The 15,821-nt window shown below is 37.5% G+C and overlaps 1 protein-coding gene across 1 annotated transcript in view; it reads right to left on the bottom strand.

Moving 5' to 3' along the window:
- Nucleotides 1–15,821, bottom strand: part of TMC1 (transmembrane channel like 1) — a 190,119-nt gene that overhangs the window by 57,465 nt on the left and 116,833 nt on the right. Inside the window, exons 7-8 of the mRNA XM_065879898.1 lie at nt 3,705–3,811; nt 820–918 (exon numbers count right to left, since the gene is read on the bottom strand). Of these exons, the coding sequence (XP_065735970.1) occupies nt 820–918; nt 3,705–3,811 (206 nt within the window). The remainder of the gene's footprint in view (nt 1–819; nt 919–3,704; nt 3,812–15,821) is intronic.

The following is a 15,821-nucleotide window of genomic DNA, read 5'->3' as shown; positions in this document are numbered from 1 at the left end:
TGCATATTAATTCTATAAACCTGAAGACTTTATTGTCTCCTTCCTTCATTCCCTGGTCTACATAAAATTTTATTCTCATTTTCTACTCTTTAAAAATTCCTGAATTACTAATTCCCCAATCTCCACTGTGCTACTTTCTCATCCTATACATTTCCAAACATCTCTAATCTGGCCACTATTTTAAAAAGAATCTGTGGAATTGAATTTTTGTCACAGAATTGAATCACACTCCAAAATGATTTTTCAATGGGCAGAAATGAGTCCCTGCCATGACAATAATCCCCACCTAGGGGAGCTCGAAGTGTAATATTCATTCTAGTGCTACAATGGAATAACGCTCATTTGGGTACCACGATCAAGTGATGCTCATTTTCATATTATACAGAAGCTAGAATTTAGTATTGTTTAGTACTTACTATTTAGCTTTATTTAGTATTGACTATTCAGTAATGTTAAATAGATTTGTTTAGGAGGTGAAGAAGTTAATATGAAATATCAAAGCCCGAAGAATTCAACAAGATTTTCCAAAAAGCACATTTGCAAACTCTTCCTTTGTGCTTTTTCGAAGTCAGAGATAATAATATTCTTGTGAAGTCTTTGAACTCTGAGCTCACCTTCATTTAATAGTCTATATTCCCATTTAATCATATTATCACATTCCCAAACCCTATTTACTTTTTCTTTCTTTTTTTTTTTTTTTTAAAGCGGGCAGAGACATCTCTCTTAGACCTTCATCTGGCCTCAGAAGAGGAGGCCGCGGAGTTTCAGAATATGGAAAAATGTGTCCTCTTATGAACACAGCTGTGTGGAATCACTTACATTGAAGTCATACAACACACCAAAGTTGGCTGCTGATGCCTCTTCAGCTCTGGGAACCGTTTTCCTAGGTAAACTGCCATATGGCAAACCCCAGAGGTACTATACGGAGAAACAAAGAAATCAGTTAACAATTGGAAACAAAGTCTGAGGCACACATGTGATCACAAACAGTTTTGTTTAAAAGCACTTCTGAAACTTTTTCATGGGGACTCTGTGGGTCTCCATGTGGGGTCCCATTTTCTGGGAATCGACCACGAAATCCAGAGTTAAGAACAAAGGAATGCTAAGGACCCTGCATTCTGACTTCCGCAGACCACCAGCAGTGGAGCCAACCACGTTGTTCAGGGCTTGCTGGAGCCCAACTACCCACCACCACCTCTAAACTGGTCTCATTTAGGAGGTCTGGAAAGGAGAGAGGTGGCCTTTTGGGGATTATAGTGTTCAAGAAAACCGTACTAAGCACTTCTTCATATGGGAATACCCCTCAGGGGTGGGGTGGAGGGAGAGTCTCTCCTTCATGTCAAGGAAGAGAGGAGTAAAGAGAATCACTCATACCATTAGAGGGTGTCAACTAGGCAGGAAGACTATACCCTGACTGTCATATCTGCTTCACCACTGATTCAGGTTTACCTCCCCGATCTTGTGCTACCAGATTAAAGAGATATGATTACGGGCAGAGCCAGCCAGAGACGGGACAAGAGTAGGGTCATACTAGGAGCACTACTGAAAACTGGAAAAAAAAAAAAAAAAACCCACCCCTCTAGCCCCAGGGCAGACACACGGTTGGCCAAGCAGATGCTGCTTCTTGTGAGACATGAAAACATCCCTTCCCTGGGGCTGGGGCCAAGGGAGGAGGATGAATGTGGATGGAAATTTGGGTGCAGAACTTGACTAGGCAAGGGCTGCAAATCAGCCCCTGCTCCTTCTCTCCACACAAACTGCATGGCTTCCACAGCAGCCCCTCTGGCTTCCTGAGACTGAACAGAACAGAGGGTGGGTTCTACTCAGATTATCTTTCCCCAGAGTTGGAGGCCACAGAAAACGGAGAAGACCAGGGTCTCCAGTTTGTACAGTGACACAGGAACTTTGGGCAAAAGGGTAAATGCATCAGAGGAATGCTGAGTGAGGCTGCTGGGTGGAGGTCCCTGAAAAATGTAGCATTGTTGGCAGGAGATGACCAGTCCTGCCCTCTGCTGGTTCTATAAAGTTAGCATGCAGGGAGCCCAACCTCTTTTGTTCATTTGCTGGAGTCGTAATCAATGCCCAGAAAACAGGATACACCTCAACACCTAACACAACCTGTAAAAAGCATCCAAAACCAATACACTTCCTAGTTCTAGGAATACACCTAATGGAACGCATATTAGCTCCCTCCACTGCACATTAGGCATCTGCAATTTCCTAAAGTTAGACTGAATTCGCTACAACCTTTCATTTCCTCCACAAGGAAGCAGCATGCTGTGGCAGGGAAAGAGTAAATGCAGCTGATAAAGCTCCCTGTATACCCTGCATCTGACACTGAAGAGCATCAAAGTAGCTGGTGATGGAGTTTCAGATTTCCTTAGAGAGATGAGCAAAAACAAAGCCGTTGTTAACTTGAAATAGATGAACACATACATTGTGCTGCATTGCCTGAAAGTTCTGCTTAGGAGTTGAACTCTACTTATGACCTTAGGAGTCTGAGGATTTCTGATCTATGTCTACTGTCTTCTACGAGCCAGATAGCCACAGAACCCCCAGAATTAGCTCAAAGATTATAAAACTAGCAAAATAAGGTGCAAAATCTTGTTACAAAAGAAGAATCATGGGTCCTCGTCCCGGATCAGCTTAAAAAAAAACCTCACCCTGTGGTATTAGCTAAGTCTAATAAGCATTATGTGATTCAGTTTCCATGTTTTTTTAAATGGAGAAAGAAAAACTCTTCTATAGTCTACTTTATAAATTTGTTGTGAAGCTCAGTAAGTAAAAGTGTAAGTGCTTTGCATTGTTAAAAGCTGAAACTCATTATGCATGTAAGGCACTAGTAGTATTAGTATTATGCTTGTGGGGAGGCTTGATATAAAAGCTGGCCTTGATTTTAAAAGATGGGGATAAAAGGTCACTCAAAACAATTAGTTTTGGCTGTTGCCAATGCTGTATTAAATACATTGGCTTTGAAACACTGGTACCTGGAAAGATCCTTTGTAGGTTAAACAAAGCCTCCCAACTTCTGTATGATAGCATCCAAAGAAGTCAGAGTCATTTAACTTCTTATGGGTAAGTCCACAACCTCAGTGTTGCTTCTTGGTCTGAGTTAATTGAATCTCCCCCCTCCCCCGACCCCAGCTCAGAGCTTTGTCTTCTTCTGCAATCTGGACCCACTATCAGTTTTACTCTCCTCACTGACCTTGGTCTTAAGAGACCCATGGAATGGGGCGGGGAGGGGGGGGTATCTTATTTTATACCTGGAAAAATTTGCTCACTTTGTGTTTCTTCAGATAGAAAAGCTGGATGCCTTGAGTTGCATTAAGTAATGTCTCTTTCAAAGCAAACTTGGCAAAATAAATGAACTCACAAGATGTCAAAGTCTTCCTCTTGAGCAATTAATATTTGTGCACAGGGACCACCTTGGGAATCTTTCCACAGAGAAATATTCATTTCAACATACACAATACACACATTTCATATATGATTTCAGGAGGCTCACGTACCCTTTGGAGAAGGATTAGGACCTGCGGCTCATGGGCACCATTTTGAAGATTAATCTGGTTACAAATACTATGACTCTAAGAGCGTAGGTGGCTAGATAGTCATCTTATTCTTAAGGAAAAGAGTTTTTTTTAGTAGAGTGATTGCAGAAGAAGCTTGTTTCAGCATGTTTTGTAAACTGGAAGTCAGAATCTTACCTCTGGCAACATGATAAGGCTGAACGTCAGGATAAAGAGAACCATATTTACCCCATACATCCATCTCATGAAGATGAAGTATGAGGCCACTGATGAGCCAAACTGACCTATTCAAAAGAAAATAAAAGTTTGGAAGAAAGGTCAAAACAAGACAAAAGCCATGTCTTGGTGCTTTTCAAAATAAGTCTTCTCATTGCAACACATGCGTTCTTTTCTTTACAGGCTCTAGCATTTTCTTTTTCTATCCAGAAGGAGAAAATGTTAACATGATGGAAGTAGATGTAGCTGTGTAGAATGACTACATCTTTAGAGTCCATCCAAGAGAAAGCTGCGTTTTGCTTGGCAGCTAGGATTGCTATTTGAAGAGCCCATCTTATTCTTTGAGTTAACACAGTTAAGTGAACAAAGGTATATAAAGTGGTTATGTCACCGAGTCCAAGCTCCTACCGCTCCCTGCAGGACAGGCCAATAAATCGAGAGATGAGGTGTTGGGGCAAGGAATAACTACTTTATTCGGAAAGCCAGCAGACCGAGAAGATGGTGAAGTCATGCCCCAAAGAACCATCTTGCCTGAGTTAGAATTCAGGCTTCTTTAATACAACAAGGGGAGGGAGTAAAGCCAAACATTTCCTGGTTCCATCCAGCCTCTGAAGAGGATGTGTTCATTTCTCCCTTCCTGCAGTCATTCACAGGTGGGCCTGGTCAGGATGTCTCCCATGAGCTAAACAAAGGTATTTTAGCTTAGTGCTCATTACCTGGAAGGCAGGGTTCCCCAAAATGGGCCATTATGTATAATTTAAGCTTATAGATAACATCCCTTTAGTGATTACTGTAATAGAATTCAAAGGTTCTTCCCTATTACAGTTGCTACAATGCCTGGCCAGTAGTTAGCATCATTCTAATTATTTTGATAGTTACTGAACTTCTTCTTCCTTTTTCTCAAGCAACAATGTTCTTCTCAAAAAAGTTTACCACATCTCTTATGGACGGTTATCCTATACACCATCCTCTGCTGTTCTCCTGTGTAAATGGCATTTCACAGGTAGTATAGAAGCCGAAGTCCATTTACTCTTCACATATTTATCTTCTGCCAGGAATTATCTTAGATGTGAAACACAATATCAGAGACAGGTTGCTGCCCTAATGCAACTTACATTTTAGTGAGATGTGGGAACAACAAATATGCAATAATTTTAAAAGAAATAAAGAAATATACATTTATCATAATACATATTATATTACATTATATGTATGTTTGATATATGTAATATTATATATCATCTATTACATGTATATATTATGAGTATTACATAGTATATATGTATGTTATATATGATATATATCATATAGGTATGTATTATATATGTATATGACATATGTATTATATATTTATACATAATATATATCATATTACATATAATCATATTATTATAAAAGTATATATAATAATTTAGCCAGGTCAGTCCTAGAGGGAAGAAGGTAAAATTATGAGAGGGGTTGCTTTAGGTAGGCTTGTCAAGGAAGGTATCCCAGAGAGGTAACATCTGAGCACAGATCTGAAGTTGAAGGAACAGGCAGCAAAGCCCAGAGCTGGGGAAGAGCAGCTCAAGCAGAGGAAAGAGCAGGAACAAATATCGTGAGGGAAGCAAGAGCTCAGGACAATTGAGGGACAAACCTAAGGGCTGTCTGGTTGGAGCACAATGAACAAAGGAAAGTGGTGATGGATATGGATGAAGAAAGAAACCAAACCACAGTGTGTGGGGTCTCTTAGGGAAAGGTAAAAAGTGAGAATTTTATGTTAAATGTGATGAAGTCATTGACAGGTGTTAAGCAGTGGGGGGTGGGGCAGGGGAACTTGACCTTTAAACAGTCACTTCAGGTCTGGGGAATGAATTTGGAGGGCATAGGCAAGAATGTGTTGTCAGCTCACACTCACCCCAGGGAAAGTGAAATGATCTGTGCAATTTTTATTCACTGAGTCCAAAAACAAAACATTCTCTTAAATCAGAGAATGGAAGAGGAAGAAAAAATCGGAATTTGAGTCTCAGGTTGAGATCTCATAGATTAACAAAAGCCAAGTTTCTTTGATAATCACTTAAGATTCAACATCAAGTTGCTAGTTTTCCCAGTCTTCCCAGTTTTCATTTTCAGTTGCCCAAGAAGAATCAGTGAACATTCTCAGCTACCCACTGCATCAGGCCCTTTGTCCTGACTCATTTAGCAAAACATCTCCTGGGGACCATTGGTTTTCTTGAGGCCTCTAGCTTTTGAAGCATTACTGATGGAAGAGCATTATTACAGGAAGAGGGAGGTTCATGTGGAGCAAATTTCAGCCTCCACTTACTAAGATGAGACCAAGCTCACATGAGAGTCAGACCTCTATTTCCAGGACTTAGCTCACTCTTTAGGTACCACTTACTTATTCTCATAACACTGTGGTAGTTTTTGGTTTTGTTTTTAAAGAAATAAAACTTTCTTTAATCATAGATGACTTCATTGTCTATGTAGAAAATCCTAAGGAATTTTTTTTTTTTTTTGTGGGATGCGGGCCTCTCACTGCTGTGGCCCCTCCCGCCATGGAGCACAGGCCCTGGACACGCAAGCCCAGTGGCCACGGCTCATGGGCCCAGCCGCTCCACGGCACGTGGGATCCTCCCAGACCGGGGCATGAACCCGTGTCCCCGGCATCGGCAGGCGGACTCTCAACCACTGCGCCGCCAGGGAAGCCCCTAAAGAATTTTTAACAAGCTATTGAAACTAACCAGTGAGTTTAGCAAGGTTATGGGATACAATGTTAAATTTTGAAAATAAATAACACTTCTGTACACTAGCGATGAATAATCAAAAATGGAAGTTAAAAGACAATACAACTTATAATATCATCAAAAATATGAAATAGGGATAAAGTTGATAAAATATGCATACAATTTGTACACTGAAAACTGTAAAACATTGTTGAGAGACATTTTAAAAGACCTAAATAAATGGAGAGATATACTGTGTTCACAGAACAAAAGACTCAGTATTGTTAAGATGGCAATCATTTCCAAATTTACCTATAGATTCAAGGCAATTCCAATCAAAATTTCAGAAGGTAGTTTCTATAAAACGATAAACTGATCATAAAATTTGTAAGAAAATGCCAAGAATAGCCAGAAAAAACTTGAAAAACAAGCAAAATTGGAGGATTTATACTACCTGATTTCAAAACTTACCACAAGCTAAAGTAATCAGAGTATGATATTGACATAAAGATAAACATAGATCAATGGAACAGAAGAGGAATTCAGAAATGGCCCTACACATATATAATCAATTGATTTCTTTTTACAAAAGTGCCAAAGCAATTCAATGGTGAAAATAATCTTTTCAACAATGATGCTGGAACAATTAAATACCCATATGTAAAATAAAATAAAACAAAAATAAATGAAAACTCTCCACTCTTACCTCATACCATTTACAAAAATTAACTCAAAATGTGTCATAGACTTAAGTATTTAAGAGTTAAAACTATAAAACTCTAGGAGAAAACACAGCATAACATCTTGGTCACCTTGGGTTTGGCAAAGGTTTTTTAAAAATAGGACCCCAAAAGTACATGCTATTAGATTTTAAAAATCCTTAAATTGCACCTTATCATAATTAATATCTTTCACTTTTCCAAAGATTCTGATAAATAAAAAGGTAAGTTACAGCATGGGAGAAAAGACATGTGAACATATATCTGACAAAGTAGTTGGGTCTATAATATACAAAAAACTCTTACAATTCAATAAGAAGACTAACATTCTAATAAACAATGTGCAAAAATTTTGAAAAAACACTTCACCTAAGAAGTTCTATAAATGGAAAATAAGCACCTGAAAAGATGCACAATGTCATTAGTCACCAGGGAAATGAAAATCAACTACACACCTACTAGAACGGCTGAAATAAAGAATGATCATACCATATGCTGCTGAGGATGTGAAGCAGCTAGAACTCTCTCTTTCTCTATTGATGGAAATGGAAATTAGGTCAACCACTTTGGAAAACAGTTTGGCAGTGTCTTAAAATGTTAAACATAACACATACCATAGTAGTAGACCAGCTATTCTACTTCTAGTTATTTACGCAAGAGAAATAAAAGCATGTCTTAACCCAAGACTTGTACACAAATATTCATAGCCGCTTTGTTTGTAATAGCCCAAAGCTAAACTGGAAACAACTCACAAGTCCATAATGGATAAGCAAATTGTGGCATATACATACAATAGAATACTACTAATAAAAACAAACTAATGATATATGCAAAAGCATCGATAAGTCTCAAAATAATTATAAATGAAACAGCCAGGCAAAAAATGCATACTCCATAAAAATATTTGTACAAAATTCTAGAAAATGCAATCTACAGTGACAGAAAGCAGATTGCTGGTTGATTGGGGATGGTGGTGGTCATGGAGGGATATGTTACAAAGGGGCACAAGGAAACTTTTGTGAGGGGAGTGTGTGTTTTGTTTCCTGATTGTATGGTTTCATGTGTGTATACACATGCCCCTAGTTATCAAATTGTATACATAAATATGTGCAATTTGTTTTTGTTGATTATACCTCAATGAAACTATAAAAATATAAAAACAAAAAGAAGATAAAATAGAAGGCTTCTTCTCTCTCATGTTTCAGATTGAGTGTAACTATGACACGGCTGATATGGTAGCTCTATGGTATCTGGGACTTAGCCTCCTACAGTCTTCTTGCTGTGAAATTCTCTACTTGCAGCTTTCATCTTGTGGTTTAAAATAGCTGTTCCAGCTCATTCCATTATATTCATATGATAGCCAGTGGGAAAGAGGGGAAAGCAGTGGAAGGCAAATCCTTTCTTTTAAGGGCATAAACTGGACTTTGAACACATCACTTCTGCTAACATCCCATTGAACTGTGTTACATGACCACAACTTACCAAGGGAGGCCAGGAGATAGAGTCTTTAAACTGTGCTATCATGTACCTAGCTAAAACTCAGTTACCATTACTAAGAGGTAAGAGTTAGAAATCTCTACCCACCCCCACCCACCCCGTACTGTGGTAGTTTTTACAGACACCTAAAAGGAATTCAATGTCTAATTGGACATTTTGAAAGATGTCAGTTACTTTTAAGTCTGAATATTTGGAACTCGTTTCACTTTGTAGAGGGGTTCAGAGTTCTACAAGATTTCTAAAAGTGTGTGATATTGCAAAACACGCCCCCCACGTGTTGTAACCAGATGCACTGGTCTGTGTAAAGAAATGCTGAAGCAGATCCTCCTCTCTCAGGACATATGATCATCCACCTGGCTCCCAGTGATTTCATATCATTTCATGGCCCTTATCTATGTTCTCTGGTATCAACTACCCGAGGGCTGCCTCAGCCAGGTTCACTCATCATGTTTTATTGAAGGCAGTGGACTTCCAGCTTGTTAGTCCTTCCAGTTGTTCATCAACAACATTCATCTTTAGGTATCCAGGGCAAGCTTTTCCTTGGAAACACTCGTGAAACCCTCTGGTATAGAGTTCCGAGCACAGGATACTGACCCACCCTTCCCTTACTTCCATCCTTCCTTCTTCCCTTCCTTCCTTACTGGCTTTTTACACTTTTGCTCTTTTAATTAGCACCATGGCCCACCCTTTCCCAGTCCCTCATACACAACCCCTGGCAAATGAGGGCAGAGTATAAATATACCTAAAAGCAAAAAAGAGAAGCAAATTAAAATGTTTCAGCTATACGTATACATATATACCCTTCTTTTTGGATTTCCTTCCCATTTAGGTCACCACAGAGCATTGAGTAGAGTTCCCTGTGCTATACAGTATGTTCTCATTAGTTATCTATTTTATACATAGTGGTGTATATATGTCAGTCCCAATATCCCAATTCATCCCACCCTCTTTCCCCCACTTGGTGTCTATATGTTTGTTTTCTACGTCTGTGTCCCTATTTCTGCTTTGCAAATAGGTTCATCTGTATCATTTTTCTAGATTCCACATATATGCGGTAATATACAATATTTGTTTTTCTCTTTCTGACTTACTTCACTCTGTAGAAATCCAAAAAGGAGGGGATATATGTATACGTATAGCTGATTCACTTTGCTGTACAGCAGAAACTAACACAACATTGTAAAGCAACTATACTCCAATAAAAAAAAATGTTTCAGAAAGTACCCCCTACCCTATGTATAATCCATATTCATAATGGGTGAAAAAGTTTAGACTCCAAAGCTTCCAAATTCCAGTTTTTAGACTTAACAGTGGCTTCACAACAATTTTATTTGGAAGTAGAGAAGTGACAGCTAAGGCTTTTCTTTACAAAATCCTAGGTATAAAGAAATGAATTGCAAGAAAACAGATTTCATTAAAACCAGAGTGATTGTAGGAAAGACCTAGACACAGGTCAAAGAGACCAAAGTATCCAGAAGACAATGTTCCTTCTGCATGACACCTACCAGTGGCAGAAGGGGAAAGAACAGTAACAAAACAAACAAAGATCAAAGATCATAAAGGAGAGAAAGCAAATCAACCAGTTGACATCAAAGCTCCATATTCCCTTTCCCTTTCTCAACACAAAAATGAAAAAGAAGGCGTTTTCCCTCTTCATGTTTATTTATCCTAGCAGTTCTATCCTCCTAGAGATTGTTGACTGGAACAGGCATTTCCTAAAAAAAGAAACCCTTCTATAGTGTACCTAAAAGAGCATAATTAAAAAGAACAGTCATTTCCATGTGCTTAGTCTCTCAAATAAAACTGATTTACTCTTGTAAAGAACAATAATGAGGAATAATAATAATAGTAGCTAACATATTTTGATGGTCAATTGCATATACTAAGAACATTATCAGCATCAACTTGTTTTACTACCTCGACAACCTGATAAGGTTAAGAATTATTAGTCCTACTGTGTGGATGGGGAATCAAAAGCTTAAACACAGCAGTTGACTGATCCAAGACTTGATTAATAATAATAATAGCTAAAATTTAATGAATCTTTGTTCCAGATACCTATTTGATCTCTGCATATTAATTAATTCATTTAATCATCATCAAATCCCTGCCAGGGGAATCTATTGTACTCCCATTTTACAAGAGACTAAATTCCATAGGTTATACACCTGGTAGATGATGGAGCCAGGGTTACATATGTATTGATAGTTACGTAGATAGTAAATGATGGAGCCAGAGTTCTAAATCAGATAGTTTTGATCTATAGGTGTCTGACTCCAAATCTCGATTTCTCTTATTCACAGTGCTCTATTGCTCCTCAAGTATAATCATAGTTAAATTCATTTTTTTAAAAGAAAACTATGCGAGCTTCCCTGGTGGTGCAGTGTTTTAGAGTCTGCCTGCCGATTCAGGGGACACGGGTTCGTGCCCCGGTCCGGGAAGATCCCACATGCCGCGGAGCGGCTGGGCCCGTGAAACACGGCCGCTGAGCCTGCGCGTCTGGAGCCTGTGCTCCGCAACGGCAGAGGCCACAACAGTGAGAGGCTCGCGTACCGCAAAACAAACAAACAAAAACAACTATGCTATATAGAATAAATAGGCAATGAATGTGTGTGTGAAAGAATAGATACAGATAATATCCATCAATCAGCTAAGGCTGGTCAAATTCACAAATTTGGATTGTGCCCATAAATGACCAATTCCTTTTCTCTTTAATCTAACTAATAAATGCTATTTCATTAGTAAATTATTAATATATGAAAAGTCTTTGGTATTTATTAAAGTGAGGCCTAAAGCTTATGTAATATTCTTATTCCTGAATTTTCTGTGTTTCCTTTAAATTAATGTTAAAGTTTCATCTCTCCCTCTGGTTATTTATTATTAAGGCAGAGTAATTTGTAGTCTGTCATCATGTATAATTTCCTCTTGAACAGATGGGTAATAAGACAAGCAGATAAATAATGAACATTTCTAAACGGGAAAAGACCAGTTAAATCACCTGCTGTAAAGTACAATATAAATACCATCTTGTTAGGCTAGGATTCAAAGCACAGTTTCTTTCAAACTGGTCTAGGGATAGGGAATTAAATGTGGCAAATTTAATTCATATTTTCTGGTGCCTTTAGGCCAGCAGGGAAACATGCAGTTTAAACTCTGTGCTTAAGGTTGTCTGTCTAAAGCTACTTCTGGTCTAAAATAAGAAGAGGTCTATCACACCTTTGATGCTGTAGTTTACTATTAGGAAGAAGCAGATTTTGATTCTTAGAAAGACTTGTAATCTCCAGCTTGAAAGACATTTAATGATTTAATCCATGGTTTTAACAGTAATGCTGGAGTCACAGTAGGTATATATTATACTTGTACTCCAGGGAGCACAAATACACAGCTTCTTTAGCAAAATATGCAATGCAATGTGGTTAATAAGGTGCATCTCTGCAGGTAACCACGTGGTTCTAGGCCTTTTACAAGGCTGGCATGATAGTAAAACTCCACAGCATCACCATGTGATGTAGAACTTCACGGAATTCCTCCATGACAAGAATTATCAAAGCTATTTTTTATATGAAAAAAAGTTGGGAGTCATCAGGTGAGTACCTGGTCCACACTAGTATAGGGATCCAGGTCCTACTGGAATCAAAATGGAAACAGCATGAGTTTTAGACTTGAGTTCCTCTTGTGATTCTGCCAAGTACGGGACAGAGCTTTGTGGAAACTTAATGAAGGCTGGTAATTTGGGACTCCTTCAAAACCAAATTTGGAAAATATTTGGTTAGTATTTATTTAGAGATGGAGCAGTGAGTGAGAGCATGGCGGATTAGAAAGACTTTTGGGGGAACACGAAGAGAGTGCTTCTCTTTGCCACTTACCACAGTCCATAATCATCTTCATTATTTATTTGCTTGTGTTTTATGAACTGTCTCCTCACCCACGCACACACATATCAACACATTTGAATGTAAGATCGACCCTTGCCTGTCTTTGTCAGTATTGCATCCCCAGTGCCGAGAAACATGCCTAATAAATGGTAGGCACTCAGTGAGTATTTGCTCAATCAATTAATCAATCACATCAAGCTTATTCAGAAGATTAAATGAGATATTATGTTAGATGATTCTGACCTTTAAAAGGAATATAGTAACATTTCTGAAACTTTTATAAGATTAAATGGCCATTTCTTTAAAAGAAAAGCATTTATATTAGTTTTATAATATAAAGTATAAATATTATAAATAGGGTACATGCTTAACCTACTTTTTTCTGAAAAAAAATTTGCAGAGAAGGTAAATTATTCAGGCCTCTCTTAGTATAAGTCTGTTTTTCATTTAACTGTTTCAATAACTTATAACTCAAGAGTATAAAGCAAAGAACTTCACACGCTTACATGGACTGATTGTAACTAAATTTTGTGGAAAAGCCAAATGTGGAAATAGAGAGCCCTAAATATCAAAGCATTGCCCAAACTATAGAGCCAGAAAGGGACAAGAAGACCTCAACCTTTCATAAACTGATTGCATGTCCCATTTCTTTCCACCTTTCATTCAGTTCAGCTTGAAAGACTACCACAGACACACGCTTTCCCTACCTGTGGTAAGGTACTTTCTATGAGATGGTTAGTCCAATCCAAAGACTCTGCTAATTTACTCTTAGATAGGTTTCATACTTTTCAACTAATGCAATATCCAAAAGTATACAGTGCACTTATGATTATCATTAAGAGCTTAATACATTACGTATCTTATAGAATATGAAATATATAATTAAATAAATAACTCATTGAAAAATAAATACATGAGAAGGTGGGAAATAGTTCCCCAAATAGGATAAATATCAAGGAAATCTGTAATTACTTATCATGCCATTGTCCTGGTCTAATCTTCTCTAGGACCCGGTGCAAAAGAAAAAGTTTATAAAATCTTCTTCAGAGCAAAACCCAGCACACTACACTGAGAAAATGGCAAGCTTTGGGCCCAGACAGACTTCACCTTTTATCTTGGCTCCTCTGCTAACTTATTCTGGGACAGTTATTGACCACAACTCTAAAACAGAAAGCTAATATGCACAATGCCAGCATGTTAAAGATTAAATGAAATAATGTTTGTAGGGTTTCTGAGTGGCACTCAATAAATGGTTGTTATGGTGATTGTTGATAGAATAGAAAATAAGTGTCAATTCTCCACAGTGAGGCAAAAAGCACCACAAAAAGTGAAAAATATCAGGACAACCTAATCAAAAAATAAATGTGGAAAATAATCCACATTTGTTTGAACTGTCCAGATTGACTGCTCCAAATTTCTGAGGGAAGAGGGGAGGAGGGAAGATAACTGAAAGTATTATTGAGTAGCTCTCAATATGTTTTTCCCACTGTGACACACACAATAAATTATGGTCATATGTGTAACTCATTCCTATGTGCAACTTCTGGCAATAAAAATAATTCCATTTGTTTCTATTCCACTCAAGACAGGCTATTGCAACACATGTGACCATGACATTGCTATTGAGATAGACTGGAACCTGCTCTAGTGTACTTTAAAAATAAATGATTTGCAAATTGTATATATTTTAGCTATCATTAATTACAAATTTCTTGGGATACATCTCATAACTGATTAAGATTCATCCTTATCATTTCATAAATGAGTAGACTGAGGCTCAGAGGGATTAAATGGCTGGCTCAGAGTCAAACAGCAAATCTGTAGCAAAGCAAGAAAAAAATCCAGACTTCTTTCAACACACATTGTATCAGGATCTTAATGCTCTAAAGGGCCTTCTGTTTCACAATGGCTCTCAAGGTACCATATTTTAGCTGCGCAGTTAAAACTTAAGAATTTCATGATGACTATTCTTTTTTTGATGTGTCTAAGTTTCTTTTTTCCATTTCCTAGAATAGTAGATATTTGGAAAATGTCTTCTGTTTAATTTTATTCAACACATATTTATTAGGGCCAAGCAAGTTCTAGGTCTAGGGATCCGGGAAAGAGCAAACCAAAATCTCCGCCTTCATGTCTATTGGAAAAAATGAACACAAAATGAAATGAAATGACTGTATTTTTAATTTATTTTATTTATTATTTATTTAATAATTTATTTTTAAATTTAATTAAATTTAATTGAGATATAGTAATATAGTATTTTAGATAGTGATAAGTGTTGAGGAGGAAAATAAGGCAAGAAAGGGATGGCACAGGAATATGTGTGAGGAAGTTCCATTAATGAGCTGATGTATTTTAATTCATTGCCATTTGATAATGAGGGACAGAGGACTGAGGGATAGTCACTCCTAAAATGTGCCCAATCTTGTCAGTGAAATATCCATCAACTGTGTTATCTCCCTATGGAGACTCTATTTTAATTAGGCAACGCAACATTTAGCCAGCAGGAAAATCTGCCCTGCTATCTGGAGGGGCATGGGAGAAAATCAGATCCTAGTCAAAACTATTACAAACCGGAATATGGCAAGATTATGCTCAGAATTATTTTAAATGTTATCCCCTTTTCCTTATATTCTTTGTTATCTTAGAAATGACATGCTATCATATTTACAATACTTTAAAATTTTTATTTGCCTTACTCTAAGCCTACAGCCCTATACTAAATAGGTTTTTGATTGAGTACATTCTCCTGCCTTCTCTGTACACTATGAATATTGTACAAAATGAAGGCACAATGTGATATTCATATAGCGAGTTCCTGGATGATTATTGCTTATTCTACTTCAGAGGTTTGAAAATGATACTTTAAGATTTCTTCACTGTTTTTAGACATTGTTCATTTTGATTACTGCCTAACATCCAAGTGAATATATATTTTCTGTTTTTTTGATATTTGTATATGAGTTTTTTAACTGAAATATAGTTAATTTATAATATTTAAAGTACCTACTTTCAATGTCATGTTCATTGCCGAAATAAAATCTCTGCCTTCCCAATGATGATTCAGTGTCATTGTGCACTATACTGACTTCCATGTGTAGAAGAAAAAACAAGGTCAAAAAAAATATTTTGGTCTAATGCAGGAAGGGAGAATGGGGTCTCCAGTGCTGTGATTGGTAAGTGCTAGCAAATCTTCACAGTGAGCAAAGAGGACATGAAAATGTCTTTATTTGTTTGTTTTCTTGTTCTTAATCTTTCCAATAGTTCAGAAACTGAGAAAGGCAT

The sequence above is a fragment of the Phocoena phocoena genome, chromosome 6, assembly GCF_963924675.1.
Source record: "Phocoena phocoena chromosome 6, mPhoPho1.1, whole genome shotgun sequence".
NCBI lineage: Eukaryota > Metazoa > Chordata > Mammalia > Artiodactyla > Phocoenidae > Phocoena > Phocoena phocoena.
Note: the sequence above shows the minus strand (reverse complement) of the source record. Positions and strands in the feature narration are given on the sequence as shown.